General features: G+C 32.9%; 2 protein-coding genes and 1 long non-coding RNA gene across 3 annotated transcripts in view; all 3 read right to left on the bottom strand.

The window, feature by feature from the left end:
* The window catches only part of LOC132739366 (B9 domain-containing protein 1-like), a 35,992-nt gene extending 29,015 nt beyond the window's left edge, over positions 1-6,977 (bottom strand). Inside the window, exon 1 of the mRNA XM_060727060.1 lies at positions 6,859-6,977. Within this exon, the coding sequence (XP_060583043.1) occupies positions 6,859-6,915 (57 nt within the window). The 5' untranslated portion in view covers positions 6,916-6,977. The remainder of the gene's footprint in view (positions 1-6,858) is intronic.
* A 4,890-nt stretch (positions 6,978-11,867) lies between these two features.
* LOC132739365 (uncharacterized) lies at positions 11,868-12,939 on the bottom strand. Its single transcript, XR_009626989.1, has 3 exons — positions 12,862-12,939; positions 12,637-12,744; positions 11,868-12,464 (listed from the first exon to the last, which is right to left on the bottom strand). It is a non-coding gene; the product is annotated as an uncharacterized LOC132739365 (long non-coding RNA).
* Positions 12,940-23,050: 10,111 nt separating this feature from the next.
* Positions 23,051-25,059, bottom strand: LOC132739364 (uncharacterized). Its single transcript, XM_060727059.1, has one exon. It carries the CDS (start codon positions 24,715-24,717, stop codon positions 23,878-23,880), a length of 840 nt encoding a protein of 279 aa, XP_060583042.1. The 5' UTR covers positions 24,718-25,059; the 3' UTR covers positions 23,051-23,877.
* Positions 25,060-25,353: the final 294 nt, after the last annotated feature.

Raw genomic sequence — 25,353 nt, 5'->3', positions numbered from 1 at the left:
ATGTACTATGTCCGATGTCAGGGTCAGCTTGGCCCTAAAACGTACTTGGTCCCCTAGTCAGCTTGGCCATATTCCAACTCCGCACGGGTCAACTCGACACATATGGTAATGATTACTTTTATTACTTTTTATATGTTTCATCATAACTTTCATTGTTTAACATTTTCACAGTACTTAACAGACCTCTACTCAAGGTTATTGTAAACTTTTATTGATGAAAGTACCAATTTGTATGTGAATTTGTAGAGATGGGAAGAATTAACAATTTATATGCACGTTTTGCCTACTTTAGATGTTTTTTTGTACAATATATCGTTCAAACAGCATTTGTCGTGTTAAAGAACAAATAGTGTTAAATACAATTACAGTGTAAGAAATTAGGATTTGAATTGACTTAAGGCTGGTCGGACTGCCAGATTGGAATATTCACTAGCCCAAAAGACATTTCACTAGCACGATTCATTTGTTCAAAACAGTTGTTTATATTTCCTCTAAAATTACAGTAGCCTGGGGTCAGTATCTCGAAGCTATCGTTAGCATAACGACTGTCGTAAGCCTATCGTTAAGGTTTTCACTGCTATCTCGAAGCTCTCGTAATTAACGAATAATCGTTAAAATGCCCAATTATTAACGGATGCGTAGAGGGTGTCGTAAAGTTCTCGTTACTATCAGTTTGGCTCAAAAGTAAGCATACTGCATATTTAAAATACACAGAAAATGAGAATTATATCCACTTATTGATAAAAAATGATGAACATACATAAATATGATATTTTATTTCTTTTTATCACATATCAAACATATGTAAGAGCTCTTTGAACTATATTTGAATGCGGATGAAAAAAAATCATATCATAAGCATCGAAAGGAATAAACTCCGTTATGTGCAATTTTGCGCAAGAAAATATAAATAAATATCTGCATGTATATAATGTTTAAAGTGCAACAAAATTCGGTAATTTTTACAGAATTATATTTCGAAAAGTAAACTGTGACGTAATGACATCATGAAGAAAATGCATTACGTTCTGCAAAAAATCAGTACAACAAATAGGCATGAAATATATAGAAATTTTGTTTGTTTTACATTTCAAATTGAAATGTATTTCTCTTGCCAGCACCTTCTGTTATATTTTAATTTATAATACATATTACATAATCCTTTGTTAAAGTCAAAATAAATTAACAGCAACCGTGTAAACATAGTGATTATCCAATGAAAATCGACGTGACAAATGTGAGGATATTTCAATATAAGTTATAAAGATTTTTGACAGATTGCATCATAGGAACTTGAACTTCTATCAATATTAACGATAATATCATTATAGTTTATTTATACTGTATAGGGGGTATATTTTGGATATCATCGTTAATATTGATCAAATGTCAAGTTCCTGTGGTTGCATGGTTCAAGTGCGACATTTAGCGGCGTTGCGACATATAACGGCGCCACACATGTCCTCATATAAACGGTTATATTACACACAACCGTTTATAGACGGCCATAATTATAACATGTCAGGAATGTTTATAACGAATTTTTGAATCTTTGAAATTTTATCATGTTTCGTGAAAATATTCCATATTTCCCTCAAAAAATAAACCTCTTCTTAATATTTCTTTAAATCTTGACACATCGTTGTGACGATTACAATCGTTTTCTTTTAACTTACATTAGAAAAAAGAATTCTAGTTTATTTATGGTGAGACCATTTGCATATACCAGTACATACTCCATTAATTCAGCGTTTACATTGTAAACTAAGCAAAGTTATGGACTGAGTTGAATCTTAATTTATTGTCCTTATATGTGTTTAAATACTAGTAAACGGACTATTCAAAATAGATACTACGACGACTGAGTGTTCGCTATTTACATTCATTTAGATATTTGCAGTTTCAATATTTCATCCATGAAAGCAACATTTTCAAGTTTGAATCTTTCCTGAAAAAACATGTTGCTATAGCCTCAAAAAAATAGGGAGGGTTATCTGCCCCTAGATTTTATGCCGGGTATTGAGAAGAGGCTCGGCCAGTATACTGGCTTTGACTGAGTAAAGTGTTTGAATGTCTGAATCCACTTGCAGCCGTTGCTGCACAATCTTCAGTCTCTGCAGTTCTATATACAGTCGTTATTCCTCCGTTTCTAGTTTTGCAGTTTCTATTTTAAGTTTTTTCTTTTCAGTAGAATTCAAGCAGTTTCAGAGGAATTTCCAGCATTTGCAACTCGTCTTGGTTTACGTTTTGTTTCGGACATTTTTTCCTGCTTTAACACAGTGTTCGCGGTATTCAAATGGTAACATAACTCAATTAAGAAATAAAATCGACCTGAGAGGTGTATATCGGCTATTTAACACCGGTTTGGAGTTTTGATGCGTAGGAATTGACCACGAAGGCCGTAGGCCTGAGTGGTTATTTTTTTCGCATCAAAACGACAAAACCGGTGTTAAATAGCCGATATACACCTCTTAGGCCGATGTTATTTCGATTCTATCACGATAAAATAAGGAAGATCACTAATGTTATTTTTTCAAGCGGAAATAACTTCCGGTGCCGATTTTCGTATAACGCTGTTCGATTTTCGCACCCAACTGTTGCAAAGATATAGAAATTATTAAACAAAATAAATAATAAGAAAAAAAAACGTTATCTTATCAAGTTTCAACAATAAATACTTACGTCGTATTGTGTTTACATCAGTGCCCCATTTATCAAAATAACGTCAGCTTCTTTATGAATGAGTTGTTTACTTACGATGACGTCATTACGCTGCTTACGGATTGGCACCGTTTTGTCAAACAATTTATTAACTGGATCAATATGGATCAAATATGTGGCGTTAGTGTATGTGAGATATTATTTCGGTATTGTATGAAAAGAAAACATTATAAGAACTGAAAATATAAATAAAAATGCTTTTTATTGTTGCTTTAAAAGGCTTTGTAAACTATATAATCGAGGGTAAAAACATAACAGCCGCATATACAAGTAGTCCCTAACCAGTGTTTATTGGCAGTTTAACACCGTTTTTTTCCCTTCTTTGTCTATAGTGACAAAACCACGTGGAGTGATAGAATCGTAAATAACTAACGAGTAAGGAACGAACGATTGCTTAACTATCGCTTTCGAGATACCCGCGCTAGTCTCTCGTTCAACAACCTTCCGTCAATCGCTAGCACGTTCGTAAACGCAAATATAACGATAGCTTCGAGAGACTAACCCCTGGTCGGGCTTGTTACTGTGAAAAGTTGGTAGCCCAAATAGAAATTTAGTAGTCAGGGGCTATCTGACTACTGCTAATTTCGAACACTGCAATTACATGTCAATTTAAAGATCAATATGTAACATTTATTGTCTTGATATCTCTTTGATCTTTACAAAGATAATTTCAAATAATACGTATATGCAGAGATCTGCCGAGAATTTGAAAGTACTGGGCCCTGGGACCACTTGGTCTGAAAATGATGGGCCATTTTGACCAAAGTATGGGCCTTGGGAAAATAAGTAAACATTGACCTAAATGACTGTTAAAAAGTTTGTAGATAATTGAATTTCCTTTGTAATGGAACTTAACTCATATTTTATGACAAGTGGTTCACTTATGATTCAGTATTTAACAAAGAAGATAACGAATAATTAAAAAAATGCCTAGACGGTAACTTTCTAACTAATATTAATTGCAGGCAAAACATTTTTTCAAATGGCTGCTCAAAAATCTGATTTGCATAATTTATCCACATAATTTCTAATGTCTAATACTGTGCATTATCCATTTAATTGTTCCTACTTTGCACCAAATGTCCCTGTCACAATGTATATTGACGGATTTTATTACTCCTTGTATACCTCTGTGTAGAAGCATACATCAAAGACACTTGCCGACAGACTTTTTGATCATGAAAAAAGTCATGCACAATGTTTCCCTGATTGGTTAATCACCCTGTCAAATATTCTGATGACGAAATAGACATATTTTTTTACACTTCATCAGCCAAAGTTTGCGTGAACTTGAGTGACCTTAAGGGAAATCAAGCTGTACACATGTCAGATTATACTGTAACTTACAGCTTTTCTAAAAATAGCAACACTTTTTTTTCAGTTACCGATAATCATTTTAAATATTAAGTAGTTGTTTAATTTTTTTGTTTTATTGGATTAAATTTACGGTAGTAGAAATGAGTATCTGTGTGGGAAAGGGATTATGAGAAGAAATGTGGTAAGTAGAAAAAAGTGAACAAAAGCTATAGGAGAATGGATAAACTCAAGAATATGCGTATTTACAGGGGAATGGGTTGCTGTTGGTACCAGTTTTGACTGGATGACTAAATAACCCAGCGGACAGTTTTTTTTCATATAAGTCTGGCACAGATTACAGATTTTAGATGTGCCCTTGGCCCTTTGCTGCCGATTTTCCTGCACCATTCTCATTTTTTAGCGCCAAAGGCGCAAAAACGCGTCCTCGGCAGATCTCTGTACATGTACACTGCAAACTTTTTCAATTTTTGTTTGTTAGTGATCAAACCCCTGAATGATTTTATAGTATACTGTGCTCCTCTTAGTTCACGGTACGTAATGCTTTGAAACCAGAAAGATAACAACAAATGAATCTTATGGTACAAAAATTGTCATAAGCAATAACATATAGGTATTTTCTACTGTATGGCACAAGGAAACAACAATATATTCAGGCAAAGTCAATTTTAATGGACCAAGCGTAGACCATATGGCGGCCATTTTGAAAATAGTATGTCATCATTTAAATCGCGGTAATTGTGTTACATTTCATGTTTTTCATGCTTCAGTTTAAATTTCTACATGTTATTTTGCTTGATTTTAAATATGTGTTTATGTGTATGAATAAAATATGTCAATTCTGACCAAGTTTAACACCGGTCATATGAAAATATGCCATTACCGTGAATTAAGTGATAACGCGGAATTAGTGATGTTGAGTATAATTTACTCCTTAATTTTTTTTATAAACTAAACAATCTAAATAATCTATATCCTAATAAGGTTTTAATAGAGGACCGAGTTGACCTGTGCCGAGGTTGGTATAGGGCCGAGTTGACCCTTAATACCATGCCTGATCACAGTCGGAAAATAACCAAATCACGTGACTGATCCGCGACATATTTTTTCGAAAATTGGTGCTACTCCAGACCATTCTATATGAAAGACTGTTCACAATGATGCCAAAACAAACATTTAATCTTACCATGGATGTTTTCTTATTTTATTATTTTGAATTGTGGTGAATCCCACTAAAGTGGAATGAGCTGTTAAGGAACAAATTGTCATTGGGGTGAATCATTATAAATTCAGTTGAGTGTTTACAAAATCAGATTTTCTATGTTCACATCTAATTTATAAATTACCTTTTTCAACTTATTAAAAAATCTCAACTTGAAATTCCGTATCTTTATACAAGATTATTAAGTTGCTGAAGCTTAGCAGCCAGCATCAAAACTGGATAAGATAATTGTAGGTCGTATGAATTACAGTCAACCCGGCCCCAAGTCAACCCGGCCTCAAAATTGGTCAACCCGGCCCCAAAATTGGTCAATCCAGCCCCACAGTATTTTTATTTGGTCAATGCGGCCCCAAAATTGGTCAGTGCGGCCCCAAAATCGGTCATTCCGGTCCAAAAATATATATTTTTCAAAAAAAAACTATTTAAGTCATTTTGTTGTAAGATGAATAAAAATGATTTATTATTGAATTAAGATTATTTACTATAGAACAATAGTTAAAAAACATGAACTGGCATAAAATTGTCGGTAAATTTAATTTAAAACAGTAAATTATGCATTTGTTGCTTGTTTGTCAGGCCTCGACACTTTCTTTTTCTGCAGGTGGTACGCCGGACCACTAGATTTGAAAGTTAGGTGGTCCTTTCACATTGTTCGAAATTAGCAGTAGTCCTATAGCCCCTGACTACTAAATTTCTCCTCGGGCTACCAACTTTTCAAAGTAACAAGCCCGACCAGGCTATTGTATTTTCAGAGGCAATATAAACAACTGTTTTGAACAAATGAATTGTGCTAGTGAAATGTCTTTTGGGCTAGTGAATATTCCAATCTGATAGTCCGACCAGCCTAGTGGATTCAAATCCTAATTTCTTACACTGCTTTCAGAAGCCAGGTGGTCAGTTATCATTATAATATCATTTTACTGCAAATGTAGAAATGAAATGTTTAAACTTGATGACAAAGATATGTTATTAACCTTTAAAGAAAACAGATATTTCAGATATGTATTTTTTATCTAATCAGAAAAGAGAGAGCAAGTCAGTATATAGGTATTCTATTGTAGAGTTATTTGTTTGTTTGTTTTAATCTCATTCAAAAATACACAACAGAGCTCTTATTTATGTTAACTTTTATATTGAAGTGATTTCTCCCTCAACCCAAGTTAGGGAATAGTGAAACCATTTGTGTCTGTTATTTTCTTACTGTTATTCAAATATTTATTGCTGATACGTGGTACGTCTTATAGTTATGATAATAACATAGTATCTTTTATAGATTAACATTTATTATTTTATTTCTTGAAAAGTGTTTAATTTTAAAGCAAAATAAATAATAAAAAATTGGGCCGGGTTGACCAGAAATAACATTGGTTTGGGGCCGGGATGACCAATTTGGGGCCGGGCTGACTTGGGACCGGGTTGTTGACTTGTACCGAGGTCGTATACATCTGTACATACGAGTTTCAACCTGCATTAGAAAAGTTGTTAACGAAGAAAAGCTCATGTTTGGTTCCAGTTATATATCTATTTGAAATCATTTTTCGAGACAAAAGAAAAATGCCCAAGCTCACAAAAAAATACTTAAATGTACAGGTGATTATTACCTCTGCAGTCTCTATTTGTCCACTAACCATTACAAGAAAAACTGAACTTGCCGCCATGTTTGTTTACATCACATCGGCTCTAATAAAATTCGTGCAACGTGCAGTTTAATGTAAATGGCATGGCACTACTAAATTATCGACGGTCTCCGCGAATTGATAGTAGTAAACATACCCATAGGTGTCATTGATAAACTATCGGTTAGATCTATAAACACTGCAAATGAATTATGTTATACATGTAAAAGAGTGAAATAAGGAAATTATCATACATATTAATTATAAACTTGTAAAATATACTTTTTTCCAACTGAGTTTCTTATATTGTTTGATGGTTTCGATATTTTTTTTTATTTAGATATATACATTAATGCATGTGTAAAATACTTACTATAATATCTGTACTAAAATTCTAAAACATTACCAAGAAAAAAATGACGCCGCATTTTATAATAACATTAAAACAAAATGTATATTTGAAATATTTCTTTAAGGATACCAAACAAATAAAAAAAAACTAAATAAATGTGTGACACTTTTTTTGACGATTCCTTAATTTGATTATAACATATACCGCGGAGCTATATATTGTAGAAAATGTATGATTTGGGTTATTTATAAAATACAATATAATTAACTTTTAAGCAATTTCATTCATAATAGACCTTTTTGAAATGTTTCACGAGGTAACTTGTTACACAATGTCGTTAAAATCAAAGTCACATTTAAATCGTTACAAGGCACAGTTTAAATTTCTTGGACCTTAAATTTTAGTTTATTTAAACTTCTTATCATCATTTATTACTCTATTAATCTGAACTTCACATGGGAGTAATCCTTACACATTTATGCGAATAAAAATGCACTTACAGATTTTAGCACTTATTATTCAGATGCCTGTCAGGAATGAGCTGAAACTTATACAAACACGCTTATGCTAATAGAAAACAAAAATATTCATGATTACAATTACTTCCTCCAGGTAAACAATAAAATCTTCATGTTAAATGGTGCATTTTACGTGCACATTTTGAAATGGAACTGTCTGCATATTTTTCACAAAGTTTCAGACTTTATTAAATTTGTGTTGAAATTACATTTTAGTTTTGCAAAAGTCAAAGAAAATTAACTATATGTTTACTGATTTCTAGGGTTAAACTATTTAACAAAAATAATTTTCCAGACATGCAGTTGCTTTTAAATGGCTCTACTATAGAAAAAAAAGCCTAATAATTTATAACATAAACACGCGATGCTTTGGAAATGGTTTTTGATTTAAATTTTACATCACTTAATTACACTTCAGTGTAATTATATTTATAAAGAGTTAAAACAAGCTGAATATATATACAAGAAAGAATCATCATCATCTTGAAGGGGGCTATTTTTAATTTACTAGTACATATATTTCGACCTACTAATTTAAGAGTTCTTAGGCTAATTTACACAATAGACGCTAATTGTGCCTCATCATTGACCAAGAGTAATCTATGAAAAGCATCTGTATTACCTGGAATCGAAAACATAATATTGAGAAATTGCCAGAGGCATTCAGTGTTTTGAATAACAGGAAACTCAGCAGGTGTCCATGCTCCAAGTGACTTACATTTAAAATAGAGAGAAATAAAGAATCCCTAAAGAAAGCTTGAAAATGTTGCAGGCTCGGTTTGATTGAGATTGTTCATGGACGGTAATGGAAAGTGCAAGGTACCGTCCACGCCCCCTAGCACCGGATTAAGCAGAATTCAACATTTAATCATGGTAATGGTGAAATTTTGAATTTAGAAACATCCGCAGATGTGTTCATACGGCGGTTATCATGGTACCTTCAATGTGACACTTTCATGCCATTCCATGAGAAGCGTCGTATTGTCCCCAAGTGAAAGAATGCGTGTGCCCTAAACTAGAAAACAATAGGCGGAACGAAATAAAATGGAACTTTAAAAGGGGAGCAGAGGTTATGAAGCCTGCGTTTCACAGATATGACGTCGAAAGACAAATTTAAAAAGCGGGCAAAATATCTTAAGGGTGATTCAACATTATTCAAGTAGGAATATTGGAGCCACCCAACTAGAAAAATCCAAAAAAAAGTAAAAATTAAAAGTACCACAAACACAACAATAATGTCGTGCTGAACGATCTTTAAGGATCGAAAATATAAGCCAGTTTTGGCTACTATTTTACCCTTAATATGTCATCTTTAAAGATAAAAACTATTTTAAGCGTGTATGTGGGCTTCAGCCCCCTAAGCCCCCCCCCCCTTCCCCCAGTGGATCCGGGCCTGAGCCACTGCTCCCAAATATCAAGAAAATTTTAGTAAGAAACATATAGCGGGATATATCACGGAAATATACAACCTCTTTCATAAATATCTTGATTTATTATATAAATCTCAGGATTAAAAAAAAAGAATTCTGTCTTGTATCTTTTAAAGTGATATTATGCTCATCTTTTACTGCCAAATAGAGATAAATTAGATGTATATTTCAACTGATTTACAATTTTAGTAGCGATTGAGCAATATTAATAATTACTTTAATTACAAATGTTTAGGATAAAACATAAAATTGTCTAAAAACTCTTTTTAATAAATTAAAGCATTACCGATAATTGCCAAGAATATTTATAAATGTTTATATTGGTCGTGGGGGTTATTGATAATTCCGGTGACACAAAAAACAAAATATGTCAAAATGTTTAACTTATTTTAATTTTTACCTGAACACTGAGTATTTTTTCTCGGACTGGCATAATGTCACTTTTACATATCTATAGATGTTAAAAACATACTGATGTGTAACATGCGTAACATATTATTTGTAATTTTTGTTTAAAAATTACTTGTACATTACACAAAAAAAGAGAGAAAGGAAACATTATCAGAAGATAAAATATAATCACTTTATGGATTGAAAATTTATGTATAATCACAATTGTCATGTTTTGCATGTTAACTTGTTGGAACAATTTAAATCTTAGATATTGCCAAAAATGAAAATTAATTGCAACTTACAGGGATTTTTTTCCAGGAAGATCGTAAAGCTTTATTTGTTATATCCATGAGATACAATAATTTGTTTTGGTTAAATCATCAACATAGCGTGTCATAATAAAAAAAGTTATGTAATAGTCTCAATCAGTTTATTGGCAATCTAAGGAAAGATTAAGTAATAAAAACTAAAACCAATTTCCAAGATATGTGGGCTGGGCAGCACCGCCTGACTTAAAATTAAAATATTCTCAGTTTGAAAACTAGCAAGTAACTGTTTAGTTAACACTAATTTTTAGGTTTTTATCCTTTTCTATCCAAAATCCATATATACAACTACAAATATTTTATTGCATTAAAACAACATGTTCCATAGCAATACAATTTTTTTTATACAAAGACATGGTTTACAGAAGAGGACAATAATATAATATATGTATCTGCATTAAAGATGATAAGTTATTTCGCAAGTTTGCATAGTATATATATTTTGCTAAATTATTAATTATTATTAATCAAACAACAAACTCTGATTATTATTTACACCCAAAACATAGAAAACCAAATAACGTGTACTGCGTAACGCATCTATGGTTCCTAATTTCATTACGGGCATATTATGCCTTAGAAACAAATAAAATTTAACTTTTTTATAAAGGACAAACTTGACTTTTTTAGTTTTAATATAATGTTTGAATAATGGTTTCAGAGAACGTTAGATGTTTAAATACATGTACCTGATGAAAGTAGCTATAAATGTGAAATAATTTGTCATAAAAGTAGCAAATTGTTTACAAAGTAGTATTTAACTTCCAAACAAAATACTATTTCACTATAATAAGTGAACTTATTTCCAAAAAGCAACAGATGGAATAGATGGTGCAGGTAATTGACAATGAGAAATTTTTGGATGACATAAAAATACACCAAAATTAAAACGCTTTTGAGAAATATAAATAAAAATCATTTCTGAGATAATTGGCCTCAATCAAATATGTCGTTTCGATGCTAGCAGCATATAATGGATAGCAGAATATAACAGGGTGCACTATGGCTAATATACATGAAATTGACAAGAAAATATTCCAGCCTATCTTGAAAACGTATCTTGGGGAGGGTTGGGGAAGCTCTGAAGCAATTGGCCATTACTATATCGATTTCAGAAAAGCCGGGATCCAGTGATTTGACCACCTGTCATTGATGTTAAAAGATTTTTTTATATCAATTATGTTAAGCATATCTTATGATCTATTCCAATCCAATAATAATAATAATAATAATAATAATAATAAAAAAAAAAATAATAATAATCATTAATATATAAATAAACTTAAAATTAAGGTACTTAAGGTATTATCTATCTATTTAGGCATAGATCTTAAATAAAAATCCGGAAAATATGATTCCTAAAAAGCATTAATCACATCAAAGTTACACAAAAGTTCCAGACTCGCTTTCATTGAGTCTGTTCATGAGGGATATAATGAAAATGTGCAACATCCCTCATGTCCTCTAGCACCTTCAAAGTGCTGTTATCAATGATCCCGAAGGACCAGAAAAATATAACAACCCTGAAGTGAAGTACAGCAACTTTTTTACAGCTGCCACACGGCACTTGCCACCTAGCTGAGGAAAGAGTGATCCCTCGGAACAAAATCAGATAAAGATTGCAGACTCTGTTTGATTGGGTATTGTCGCGGCCATTATATACATACGATCTAATTGAAGAAAAAAAATAACGTTCTATTGCCAATCTTACTATTTGAGAGACCGGTGTACACAATGATCCCTATATATTTATAAGACGATCCCGGATCCCGGGTGGTATAAATTCCGGATCCCTGAACAGTTTATTCTAGCGTTTTGATTGGGTATTCGGCGATTTTTGCATCCAATAGGATGCCGTCTTTTGTAAAACCGCCATGTGAGATTCTACGGAGTGATGGATGCATACTGTTGAATGCTCACTGCAGAACCTGTGGTAACCGCTTGGACACCGTGTGATGTACAGCCTCTGTGTTAAGTGTTATAATCAAATAAAAGGTTTCCGAAAATGCAACAAAATGGGGGTATGAAATATGTCTGTACCTTTGATAGTTGAGGAATAATTGGATTTTGAAAATGTAATTTGTCACTTATCGCACATTACTCTGGCTAAGCACCCTGGGTTGGTAAACAGGTCTGAGAAATACCTTGAATCACACATTATCTATATATACACACATGATCTGTATATTTACAAAAATATAAATCTGTAAATTTAAAGAATCACAGTCCAAATAAAACAGTATTTCCGCCCTGCGCATCGAAAAACAAAAATCCGCATTCCAGTTCCACATTTAAAGAAACTTTCTGTAACATTCATTATAAATATTCGCCTCCAGCCAGTAGTCACAATTGTCTGATTCGCATCCAATCCACAGCTTCTGATTGGTTCTAGAATTGTCTGCGTACTTTTTCCCGCATACTCTGCAATGTCTATCATTGCCGATACCATTGCATTATTATCAATGAGGGCTCACTGGACCGCAACATCTGATGTGGTTTTTCCTCTCTGTCTTATCGCTTTGAGGGATAAATAGGCATCTGAGCAGCTTGGCATATCCACATTCTGCCTTGTCTGTTTAAAAAATAATTATGTTTACATTGAATTTTACATTGCTCACTGTTGCTATCCAAATGATTTAATAGTGCTAACCTGTCAAATGAAATACATAAACTTAGTTACACAATTACATTGCAGGAACTGATAGTGAAGAAGATTCAGATTAATATATACTTCATCTACATACCTGTCCATTTGTCGGCGTGTCTGTGTCTTTGGAACTTTTTGATGTATAATACTGGTCTCTAATTTGCAGGGTTATATCATCCCCAGTCATTGTTGCATATTCTAGAGCCTGGAATGTTTGTATGTAATTAATTAATTTAATTTAGTTATATACAAGTTATTGTTATTAAATTTCAAATATCAATAGTTTAACATTAACTTACTACTGAATATAAAAAGGTATTACCTTCTTAAATAGTCCATTTTTTCAGCTATGGCGGACCTGTTGCCTCTTGTTTTTGTCTTCAATGAAACATACTTCGACCAGGGCTCCAGATAATTTTTTAGGGCAATGAGTATTTACTCATTGATTTTTTTGTGAATGAGTAAAACTTGAAATCTGAAATTTGACAGGAGTATTTTTACTCCTTAAAATGTATGTAAAAGAGTAAAAGATTTATTATGCTTCCATGTTTATTGCATTATTATATGTGTAATACAAGATATGTCAAAGTCATTTCTTTTTCTTTTTGGACTCCCTTGGTTTATAATCTTGCATTTCCAAACGGCATACGTTTTATCTGAACCTGAGGCATGTTTCTGTTGCTCATACGTGGCAGCGCTAATTATTTCATTAATTATAACCGTCACAATTACTTTTGGGTCAATTTTTTTTTCGGCTGAAAATATGAGTCAATCATTTTAACTTTTGACAGCGACATTGTACCGGGTTAATTCCACCACCTTACTATACATACGATAACAACCGATGATAGTCGGAACTACAGGAAGTTACCGTTAGACGTTGCAAAGCATTCATATGAAGTTATTTCCACCACCATACTATGCATACGATAACAACCGATAATGGTCGCAAATACAGGAAGTTACCGGTAGACGCTTGCAAAGCGTTTAGACGAAATTGAAAATAAAATAATCACCGAGTTTACTTTTGGTTACGTTTACGCGAAAGAAATGTTGCTCAATGCGTAACCTGAATTTTGTGTGCGTTTTCATACGCTTAAATTCTGTTTTGAATGCGTAAACGTGTTATTTCCATGCGTAATTTACGCGTATACGCATCTTATCTGGAGCCCCTTCTTTTTGACAATGCAGCTACCGGTGCCTTTCCCTTCTTGTGGGCTGTCTGCCTTTTACGTCCCAACTGAAAGGGATGCTGTGGGAAAAAGAAAATTTAGTGAAAAGAATATGTTCATTTGATAAAAACACTAAAGCTTTAATTATATTAAATTTAAGTTTTAAATTGTTTCAAAATGACTATTTTGATATAATATATGAATATGTATGATATTTTAAGATACAATAATAATTGGAAATAAGAAAGATAACTGCCGAACTTGAAAATCAAGCTCCTGGCTGCTGCAGCTGCGTGATGCTAAAAAAACGTAACCAGTCTATATAATTAGTCACATTTTCAAGATGGCAGACAGCAACACCAAGTTACGACAGTGTAACATTTTATAATGTATATTTATGTTTGTTTATATCTCTAATTTATATTTGCTTTAATTCAGTTCAAAATTGCGGAACAAAGTATGAAATAGGTATGTTATTGAAAAAATAACTTTTTAAAACGTGTACATACCGATGTTGCCATGTTTTCAAGTAGTTTTTCTTACGGGATTTTTGTGTTTATATGTTGCACGGGAAAAACAAGGTTTTTCGAAAGGCATTTCTGTGTTTTTACAAAACATCGATTTTGTAAATATTAAGGGTGTAACGGTTTACCGGTATACCGATATATTGCAATGTGAAAAAATAAATTTCGTACCGCGGTACGATTTTTGGAAAACCGGTATTTTATAAAAATCATAATTTTCAATTAATTGCCTTCTAATTTTGTACAAATTTCACATAAAATCTTTAATTGGCCAATTTTGTTGGCGCCAACGTAAGATAAAAGTATCCGACAACTAGTACACTTAGAGGTCAATAAGCGGCCGCATAATTTACATAAGCGGCCCAGATGTGAAAGGTCACACGCGACTACTTTTGTTTATCAAATTGTGTGACACTTTACTTTCTATTTATTCCTTACATTTTTATTAAGTTTCTACTAAAAATATATACATATGATAATAATATATAAATGTTACTCCATCTTTACATCAAAACATATACAAGACAATACGTATTGCAATATATTGCAATACGCTTCAGCAAAATGGCAATATATTGCAATACGGTTTTTGCTGTATTGTTACACCCCTAGTAAATATACAGATCATGTGTGTATATATAGATAATGTGTGATTCAAGGTATTTCTTAGACCTGCTTATCCCTCATTACTCTGGCTAAGCACCCTGGGTTGGTAAAGACTTGAAACCTTCTTCAGCAGTGCCGTTGCCGACAGTTGTTTCGCATGATAGCTGTAAGCAGAAAAATTAAATGAAAGTATTAAAGAGTCAACAATTATAATATAAATGTATATTCATTTGAATGATATTATACAAATTAGAAATTAACATTAATTATATTTATATTGTATCACACACATTTTTCATGATCAATTATCAGTCTGTGATCATTATACTAGCTCTGTTCAAATATATTACTAATGAAATTCAACTTGACATCGATTTATTATGCCCCCACAATGTGGGAGCATATAGCGTTGCACTTGTCCGTCCGTCAGTCCGTCCGTACGTCCCGATATCTTGTGAACGCAACTCCTCTTAAACCGCATGGCAGATTTTGCTTAAACTTACAGGGATGAACAACCTTAATGTGTAGATGGCAGTAAAGGAAGGAATTTTTGCTGCGACCAAATTTAACAGAATAATGGCCCTTTGTTGAGTTTTTCACTAGATACTATGTAGAAATTTTGTGAACGCTACTCCTCTAAAACCGCATGGCAGATTTTGCTTAAACTTACAGGGATGAACAACCTTAATGTGTAGATGGTAGTAAAGGAAGGAATTTTTGCTGCGACCAAATTTTACAGAATTATGGCCCTTTGTTGATTTTTTCACTATATACTATGTAGAAATTTTGTGAACGCAACTCCTCTTAAACCGCATGGCAGATTTTGCTTAAACTTACAGGGATGAACAACCTTCATGTGTAGATGGTAGTAAAGGAAGGAATTTTTGCTGCGACCAAATTTTACAGAATTATGGCCCTTTGTTGATTTTTTAACTATATACTATGTAGAAATTTTGTGAATGCAACTCCTCTTAAACAGGATGGCAGATTTTGCTTAAACTTCCAAGGATGAACAACCTTTATGTGTAGATGTTAGTAAAGGAAGGATTTTTTGCTGCAACAAAAATTTAACAGAATTATGGCCCTTTGTTGATTTTTTCATTATATACTATGTAGAAATTTTGTGAACGCAACTCCTCTTAAACCGGATGGCAGATTTTGCTTAAACTTCCAGGGATTAACAACCTTAATGTGTAGATGGTAGTAAAGGTAGGAATTTTTACTGCGACCAAATTTAACAGAATTATGGCCCTTTGTTGATTTTTAGTTTTCAACTTGTGGCACATGTAGTCCAAAAAATATTTGACCTAGAGTCATAAGATTGACAGAACAGAGGCGTGTGGGGGCATCCGTGTCCTATGGACACATTTCTAGTTTTTTTCTACGTTTGTAGTATCATACAAAATAAATTAAGGAATCCATAAATTAAAATATGTAAATCGTTGATAAACTACACAAAAAATGTAAGGGTCATTTTTATGCCCCCACAATGTGGGAGCATATAGCGTTGCACTTGTCCGTCTGTCTGTCCGTTCGTCTGTATGTCCCGAAATCTTGTGAACGCAACTCCTCTTAAACCGGATGGCAGATTTTGCTTAAACTTCCAGGGATTAACAACCTTAATGTGTAGATGGTAGGTAAGGAAGGAATTTTTGCTGCGGCCAAATTTAACAGATTATGGCCCTTTGTTGATTTTTTCACTATATACTATGTAGAAATTTTGTGAACGCAACTCCTCTTAAACCGGATCGCAGATTTTGCTTAAACTTTCAGGGATTAACAACCTTAATGTGTAGATGGTAGTACAGGAAGGAATTTTTGCTGCGACCAAATTTATAGAATTATGGCCCTTTGTTGATTTTTTCACTATATACTATGTAGAAATTTTGTGAATGCAACTCCTTTTAAACCGGATGGCAGACTTTGCTTAAACTTCCAGGGATTAACAACCTTAATCTGTAGATGGTAGTAAAGGAAGGAATATTCGCTGCAACCAAATTTAACAGAATTATGGCACTTTGTTGATTTTTACATTTCAACTTGTGGCAAATGTAGTCCAAAAAAAAATTTGACCTAGAGTCATAAGATTGACAGAACAGTGGCGTGTGGGGGCATCTGTGTCCTATGGACACATTTCTAGTGTTTACCTGTTATGCACGACGTTTGATTCCTGGTATGACCTTTCACACTCAACCGACACTATGCTATCGTTGTTTTCTGTTGTTTCCATGGACTCAACCGAAGCTGGCATCTCTGTTTCCATGGACTCTTCTTAGGTAGATGTATCATGCTTGCGCAATTGCTGACATCCACAACATGTGAACAACAGCTCCGTGTTTCCATGTATGGCATCCCTGTATACATTGCGTCTGTGATATGCCTAAAATATGTAATAAATTAAACCAAAACCCTAAATTATAATTAAAATTTTGTTCATTTATTTTTGTAGTCATTTATTAAGTCTTGTACAAGAAAAAACAACATTCCATAATTCCACAATAAAAAAGTTTATGCATAGATACAGACAAAGTTGAACAGCATTAAAAGCAGAATATTAAATTAAAAGCATGGCATAAATATTCATTTGAAATCATTTTTATCAAGAGTCTAATATATATGTTTTTTATAATTATACTAAGACTTTTTTCAATTTTGTTAATTATGATTTTATACACAGAGATGGAATCAAGGTAAGTAGAATTACTCATTCAGCTTTAAAGACGGCACAGTCTAAAACGCGGACGTCTTAAGTTGCTGTTGATATAATTTCTTTTAATTTAGATTTTTTTTAATTGGTTCTTTTATAGTTTTTTAATTTAAAGAAATTAAATTTAGATTGATAAAATATATATAATATATCCAGATGTGTCGGACACGTGTAACTAATAAACAGCTAATTTAAAGCAATCAAGTGTGAACAACATGCTACCTGATTAAACGTCTCACTCTTTAATTGGATGGATATCTCTATAAATAAGTATTTTTCGGACAAAATAATCATAACAGAACAGAACATTTACTTTAATTTCTCTCAATTGTCTCAATTTTGTAATGAATTATTTTTAATTGGTACATTTATGTTAAAGTGCAATTCTCAGTTAATAACCTTGTAATTTTTGGCTAATAACATTATTTTAACCAAAATAGGATTTTTCATAAAAATAAGTTAACTTTAGGGCCGATTTGACTAGTTCTGAGGCCGATTTGACTAGTTTTGGGGCCGATTTGACTAGTTTTGGGGCCGATTTGACTTTTTAAAATTGTTGTGTGGCAGATTTGACTAATTTTGAGGCCGAATTGACTAATTTTGGGTTAGATCTGACTTTGGGCCGATTTGACTAGTTTGCATTTCTTTCATTATGGTACTTGTATAATAAAAATTGGAAAATAAATGAATATTTTACAGAAGTTTGAAGTTAGTCTACATTATAAAAATGTGTTGCCAAAATTTGGACAATGTGCTGTGGGATTTCATTTCAGGTCTGTCGCTCATCTATTTCCTGTTTGCCAAATTAGTTAAATTTTCGACATTAATGGTCAGTGGTAGAAAATTTAAATAACAGTTCACAGCCTCATGATATTTTGTATACATATGCAACTCGGCCTTTTCTGTCTTTGACCCATTTTTGGCACATAGATTATCATATGGGTTACATTTTCAAGCAAGCAATATAAGATTATGCCATTCTCAGACTTCCCGAAATACGTCGGTCCGACGGACATGTCCGATAAATTTTGATCAGGTCCGACAATTTTTTATTCCGGATAGGTCCGACTGTCCGGCTTTTATCCAAGCCGCATGTATACAAAATGGCGTTGCTAAAGGTGCCAAACCAGGGAAAGAACGAAAATCTACGTCAGAAGAGTGCGCAGAACAGCAATAAAAGGATGAAAAGAATAGACCTGAGACAAATTTTAATGAAAAATGGAAAAAGAACCATGAATCATTGGTGTATGACAGGGAGGAAATGAAAATGCGCTGTACGGATTGTGCCGATTTTTACGGCGAAAAAATAAAAAACAAAAAGTGTCTCAGAAATACAACCACAAGTTTTTCATTGATTTTGATCAATTTTATTTGGTCCGACAGATTTTGTTTCGGTCCGACAGATTTTCATGGTTTGTCAGACCGAATGTCTGACAGTTTTTTTCAACTTTCGGGAAGTCTGCATTCTCTGAACAAAAACGTGCTGTTGGCAATGACATATGAGTACTTTGTCCATCTACAAATAATATAACGGGCAAAGGAATACCTTTTTCCTTTATGTAGTCATGAAAATGATGGACGAAGGATGTGAATAATTCTCCATCCATCCAGCCATTTACGGAATGGCCTACGGAAAACTGGGTAAATAATAAACGGGGGTATATAATTGCCAAATGCATTGAAACATGCAAGTACAGTTATTTGTGTTTTGTCACTGCTCAGTACTTGATAAACATGTCTAGATCCCTTGGGCGCAAGTACTTAAGATGATTTAACACTGATAGGAAACCCGCTTTCGTCAGTGTTAAAAACTCCTAACAGTAGGTTAGATAGGTGGGAGAAAACTGGGGAAAAACATGAACAGGATAAGTCATAATCACTTACTACTAACTGTTGGTCACTGTTACTGCCAATCCGTCTCCTCTTTGAAAATACTGGACTGTCCTAAAATAATTAAATTTATCATCTTCTTCATTGTTAAATTGATGATCAATTGCTATTCAATAAGTTAATAATACATTAAAGACGTTTTCGGTAGTTTTCTGTACGCATCGTTATGCGCTTCCAAGAAAGATAATCACGGATAATTACTCTTCAAATGAAGGTCAAGTTGAATAGTATTCGGATACGTGTTTAAATTTCGGCTATAAGCAAATAATGAGTAAATAATACAGAATAGATATTTCTAAATGTTCAAAAGGCGATCGGTTCAAAAGAATAAGAGGTTGTTAAGACAACATCACATAAAGGATTTCTCCAAGCATTAGTACGACAGCATTGATGATAATTCTGCGCGCGTTACCCCACCCACTTGTGGTATAGTGACGAAAGTGCGTGACAGCGTCGCGACTTGATTACTGGCAGACATCTGGGCAAAGAAGTTTAAAATGATATATTTTAAAAGTGTTGAATAAAAAAACAAAATTAATATCTAAGAAATGTTCCGAATTTCATTATTTTCTTATTTTATTTAGTATATCACTGATATTTCTTAAGAAAAACAAACACGTCAACATATATATTTTATTTCTATTTTTGAATCCACCATCAAATGTTACTTGATATATCAAAAATGTAAAAAGTTCTATGAAAGAAATTTCTTGATAGCTTTAATTTTTTACAGAATTCATGTTTATTTTTCTCATTTTTTGTTTAGTTAAAAAGCATGAAAACTTATTTTTTAAAGAAATAATTTTTTATGTTCCAATTATCGTTTGTTTTATACAGAACCCTAAGATAAAGCAAGCTTTATATAAAATTATGTTTATTGTGAGTGTAATAAGCTATTTTATACATTATTATAACACAGTTTGGCTATTTTGACAATTTTGAGATATACGGTTACCATGGAAACTGCCATTTTTCAAAAAATCCAACACGCCAACATATATTTTTCTTTTTCTTTTTGAATTTGTCATTAAATTTTACACAACATATAAAAAAATTAGAAAATCCTATGAAACACTTTTTTCAATATCTCTAATTATTCTCAGAATTCATGTTTATTTTTCTCATTTTTTGTTCGGTTGAGGAACATGGAAAACTCATTTTTTAAAGAAATATGTTCAGATTGGCATTTGTTTCATACAGAATCATTAGATAAGATTATCTTTGCATAAAACAATGCTCTTTGTGTGTTTTAAGATATCTTATATATTTTCTATTCGTTATAACACAGTTAGGCTATTTTGACAGTTTTTAGATATACGGTTACCATGGAAACTGCCATTTTACAAGAAATCCAACACGTCAACATATATTTTTCTTTTTATTTTTAAATTCGTCATTAAATTTTACTCATCATACAAAAAATTTAGAAAATTCTATGAAAGGATTAATTTTTCATAAAACTGTAGAAAATGTCTTTAATCGGTGTACTTGATCATCCAAAAAATGCAAGTCACGAATTCATTTGACAGTTCATAGTCAAATCTACTTTCGGTATTGAAGGTCAACTTCGCATGGACAGGGAAAGTAGAGCTAATGCGTTAATTTGATAAATTATTGATACAAAATGAATTGAATAAGGCTAAAAATATTATGGTTTTATTAACTTATTATGCCTACACAATTGTTCAAAATTTGCCTATTTTCAGTAAAATATAAAAATACTTTTCTTCTGTTACCTCGCTACTTGCCAGACTTTGTTGGAAAGCGTTTCTTTACCCTGGTTTTGGTATTTTAGGGAAGTTAAAAATACTTTGCAATACTTGGCATCATTCCAAATATGGAGGTCTCCTGATACGCTTCTATTCAAAATGGCCGCCACCAACGAGTGTCAAAGAATATTTATTGTGTTATTTTACCAAAAAAAACCGAATAAATCGATTTTTTCAAAATGTTTCCGCACCTGCTTCAATTAGAATAAGAATTTGTTTTATAAATCAAAGCATTTTAAAACATGTTATTAAATAATCTTAGTCATCTCAGGTCTTGACACTAACTTTTTCAGCAGGTGGCAGTGTTGCATCTAGGCCGCGCGATTGCGTGATTTGCGCATTTTTTATGCAGATCGCGCATTTTAATGAAGTCAATGCGCGCTAAGTCGCGCATCTGACGATCTTTACAACTTAATTCAATTTATCTTCATTGTATCTTGAACGCTTCTGCCATGTTTGTTTTCACTCTAGGTTATGACTAAAATATGTACTAAATCGCGTGTAGCAGCCAACTGGGTCATCTCGCGTGTATTTTGTAGTATTCGTCAATATTTTATTTTTTCTACTTCCGTTTTTGGGTGGACGATAGCTGTCAAAAATGCCTGAACGTAAAATAAATGAATTCTTTTTGGTACGCCATATGATATTGTAAAGTAAATGTATGTCCCCCACATTTTTTATAAATCCCCCACATTTTTTAGTTGAGTGGGGGACAATCCCCCATAATTTTGAAATTCTAGATGCAACACTGGGTGGTATGCCGGACCACTGGATCCAAAATTCAGGTGGTCCTTTCTGAACACAGGTGGTCCATCTTTTTTTACTCAATTGTTTTTAAGGAAACTTCAGATTTAGAAGAACTACACTTAAAATTGGTGACAGAGACATATTTATTATTAGATTTATAACAACTGAAGAAAACATGTATGTTTTTCTATTTCAATCTAATCAGATAGTAAGTCATTGTAATCCTATTTAGTATTTATTATCTCATTAAAAAATACATGACAGTACTCATACTTCGGTTAAGTGACTTCTTCCGCAACTCAAGTTAGGGAATAGAGAAACCATTTGTGAATGACTTACTTCCTTACTGTTATTCAAATACTCATTGCTGTTTCCTGGTACATCTTATAAGAATAATAATTGCTTTTTATAGATTAACATTTTTAATTAAACTATTAAGTTATTATATTCTTGTCTTTGAAACAATGAAATATTAATGATAAACAGAAAAATTCCTACATTATAATTGAGCTTATCTTCCTCACAGATTTATTATACATGCTTGTTTGTTGAAATTTATATATTTTTGACAAAGTATTTATAACCTTTTAAAGTACTTTAAATAAGACAAAAATGGATCTCTGATCGTTTAAAAAAGTAGCCAAAGATTACTAGATATTTAATTTTTCCTTTGCCTTTGTTTGCACCATTATTCATGTGTTTATCCGATATCCCATAGTGATACAATGTTATAAATTCAATGCAGTACTAGAGACATTTGAATGAATTTTATACTTTAATTATTAAAATAATTTTCTACTTTTTAACTACACTGTTAGCGAGTTAATAAAAAGTTATGGATGTCTTAAGATCTTTTTGAACTAATGAGATGAATGAACATGTACCTGTACATCGGAGAAATGGTTTTAAACAACAATTAAAGAACATGTTTTTCGACCAAATAACCATTTTCCCAGATGAGCCCTGCACCATTTGGAAAATTCAAGTGGTCTAACGGACCAGTTGCCTGTAAAATTAGGTGGTCCTTGCCAAAATCAAGTGGTCTCGGACCAATGGACCACCGCTAATGTCGAAGCCTGGTCATCTTATGTAATTGAAAATCATAAGTAAATACATTATTCCAGAAGGGGATTCATTCATTGACATCCTTAACCTGGAATACTTGTGGGTTTCATAACCCTGATATTTTTACCAGGGTCCTGAGTCGGCCCAGCAAACACATGACGTTGTATCAACGTTGCTCAGACGTTAGAGTCCGACGTTGGATAGACGCTGGAATTTAGTTGTATATGAATGATGTCAGAATCCGATGTCAATCCAAATGTCATAAATCCAACCTCTATATAACATCTATAATAGAAAATAGAAATTGTGGAAAACAAACGTTTCTTGAACTGATTTCACAGTAACGGTTAATAAAATCGGATAAGTGTGGAAAATTATTCTATTCACACAATAATGAATATGATATCATTAATGTTCACTTTTACAATAAATGTTCACTTTTAAAATAAATTAGTAATTTTTTATCTTCATCCTTCTAAAACTAACTTAAAAGTATTAAATTTGGAGATATACTCCTCCATGTGAAGAATTCTGGTATACTAAGCGGCCACCACTGAAGCCTGATTAGTTTCATCTATGAAGACAAACATATATGTCAAATATTAAGCAATTATATCTATATGTAAAAACTTGTTTCGAGGGGCCACTTGTTTTTTTTTTTCTTTAACCTGCAATAGAAAGGTGTATATAATAACCAAAATGGTCTTATATCACTAATATTAATAAAATATTATTACCCACAGATTACCTGGGCAGCAAATTATAAATGAAATGTTTATTGATGATGTAGAACACTCAAAAACTATAACTTCAAATATATGTAATTTTCATGACTGTATACTGGTGCACAAATTCTTTTCAGTGTGATATTAAATCCATTAGAGATTTTGCTAATTGCAAGCTTGCATCAGATTCTGTTGTGACTGATCGTATTTTCAATAGTCCAGTACCTCTGATATTGTCCAGACTTTGGTGGAGCAGGGTTCTTTCACTGGAGGTAATAGATAAATCTAAGTTGTACCTCTTCTTGCACTTTGTTTCTGTATGACTGCACATTGGTTTACGACAGAGCTTGTTTGCTATGGCTGTTGCAATAGGCAGTGGTCTGGTGGTTGAATGGTCTATTGCAACACCAAAGCTTTGCTGGGCAGCCTGGAAACCACCTCTCGGTCGCCAAGAAAATGAAACATCAAATTGTACGTCCGCCGTTCTTTTTTTCCCTGACAGGGTAGTAACGTGTTTGATGTGTTCTTGGTTTTGAATCCTGGATTCCTGGTAAAGAGGAGTTGCACTGTCACTTAAACTGTTCAGATGTTTTTGAATGCAAGTGTGACTAGATGGTTTAATGTTCAAGCAAGTCGAAACAAGACTTACATCATCTATGCCAACTTTTGACTTCAAAATTGGTAAGCCCAGCATTTTATTTAGCGCTCCTGAGGGTGGTCCTCTTGTATTTGACATGGTGTCCGACAAGCTGATGTTTGGAATGACCATCTTGCAACTGTTACACTTTGCCGACATTGTGATGTGAAGGCCTTGTCTCTGGTCAATATTCAATTTCAGCATTGGCAATTTACAATGGTGTACACTTTGTAAAAGCAGTTGCAGTTGTGTGATATTTACAATTATGTTTTCATCCTCTACATCACTCAAAGTTTTATTTTTGTTTTCAAGTTGAGGTCTGAGTTTGTAAGGCATTGTATTCTTATCTTTGCACAAGTGAATAACATCTTGAGCTTCGTCAGTAGGAAGATATTGAAAAGTTCTGTTTTCATAAGTTTGATTCGGTCAGTTTTCACATTTTTTAATATAAGGTACATGTTCCTTTTAAATCTGTTGAAACACTTAACCCAAGATCGCTTGTAGCTACGCCCTCTTAGTAAGGGGTGATATTTCCTCATTTCTACAAAATTCTTAGAAAATCTCTTCAAAAATCCACCTATTATATTAATACAATAAAATCAAAAGTTGTCTTTTTGTATATAATATCCTAAATAATACTCCAGGTGAATACAAATTCTGCATCTGGCTAAAATTTTATCTATTATCTCACCAGAACCACCTCTCAGTTGACGAGAAAATGAAACATCAAATTGTACGTCTGCCGTTCTTTTTTTCCCTGACAGGGTAGTAACGTGTTTGATGTCGTTTCCTGGTTTTGAATCCTGGATTCCTGGTAAAGAGGAGTTGCACTGTCACTTAAACTGTTCAGATGTTTTTGAATGCATGTGTGACTTGGTGGTTTAATGTTCAAGCAAGTCAAAACAAGATTATCATCATCTATGCCAACTTTTGACTTCAAAATTGGTAAGCCCAGCATTTTATTTAGCGCTC

Source organism: Ruditapes philippinarum, unplaced genomic scaffold (assembly GCF_026571515.1).
Source record: "Ruditapes philippinarum isolate M1 unplaced genomic scaffold, ASM2657151v2 ctg138_1_1_1_1, whole genome shotgun sequence".
In the NCBI taxonomy this organism is placed as follows: Eukaryota; Metazoa; Mollusca; class Bivalvia; order Venerida; family Veneridae; genus Ruditapes; species Ruditapes philippinarum.
This window is presented reverse-complemented; position numbering and strand designations above follow the sequence as displayed.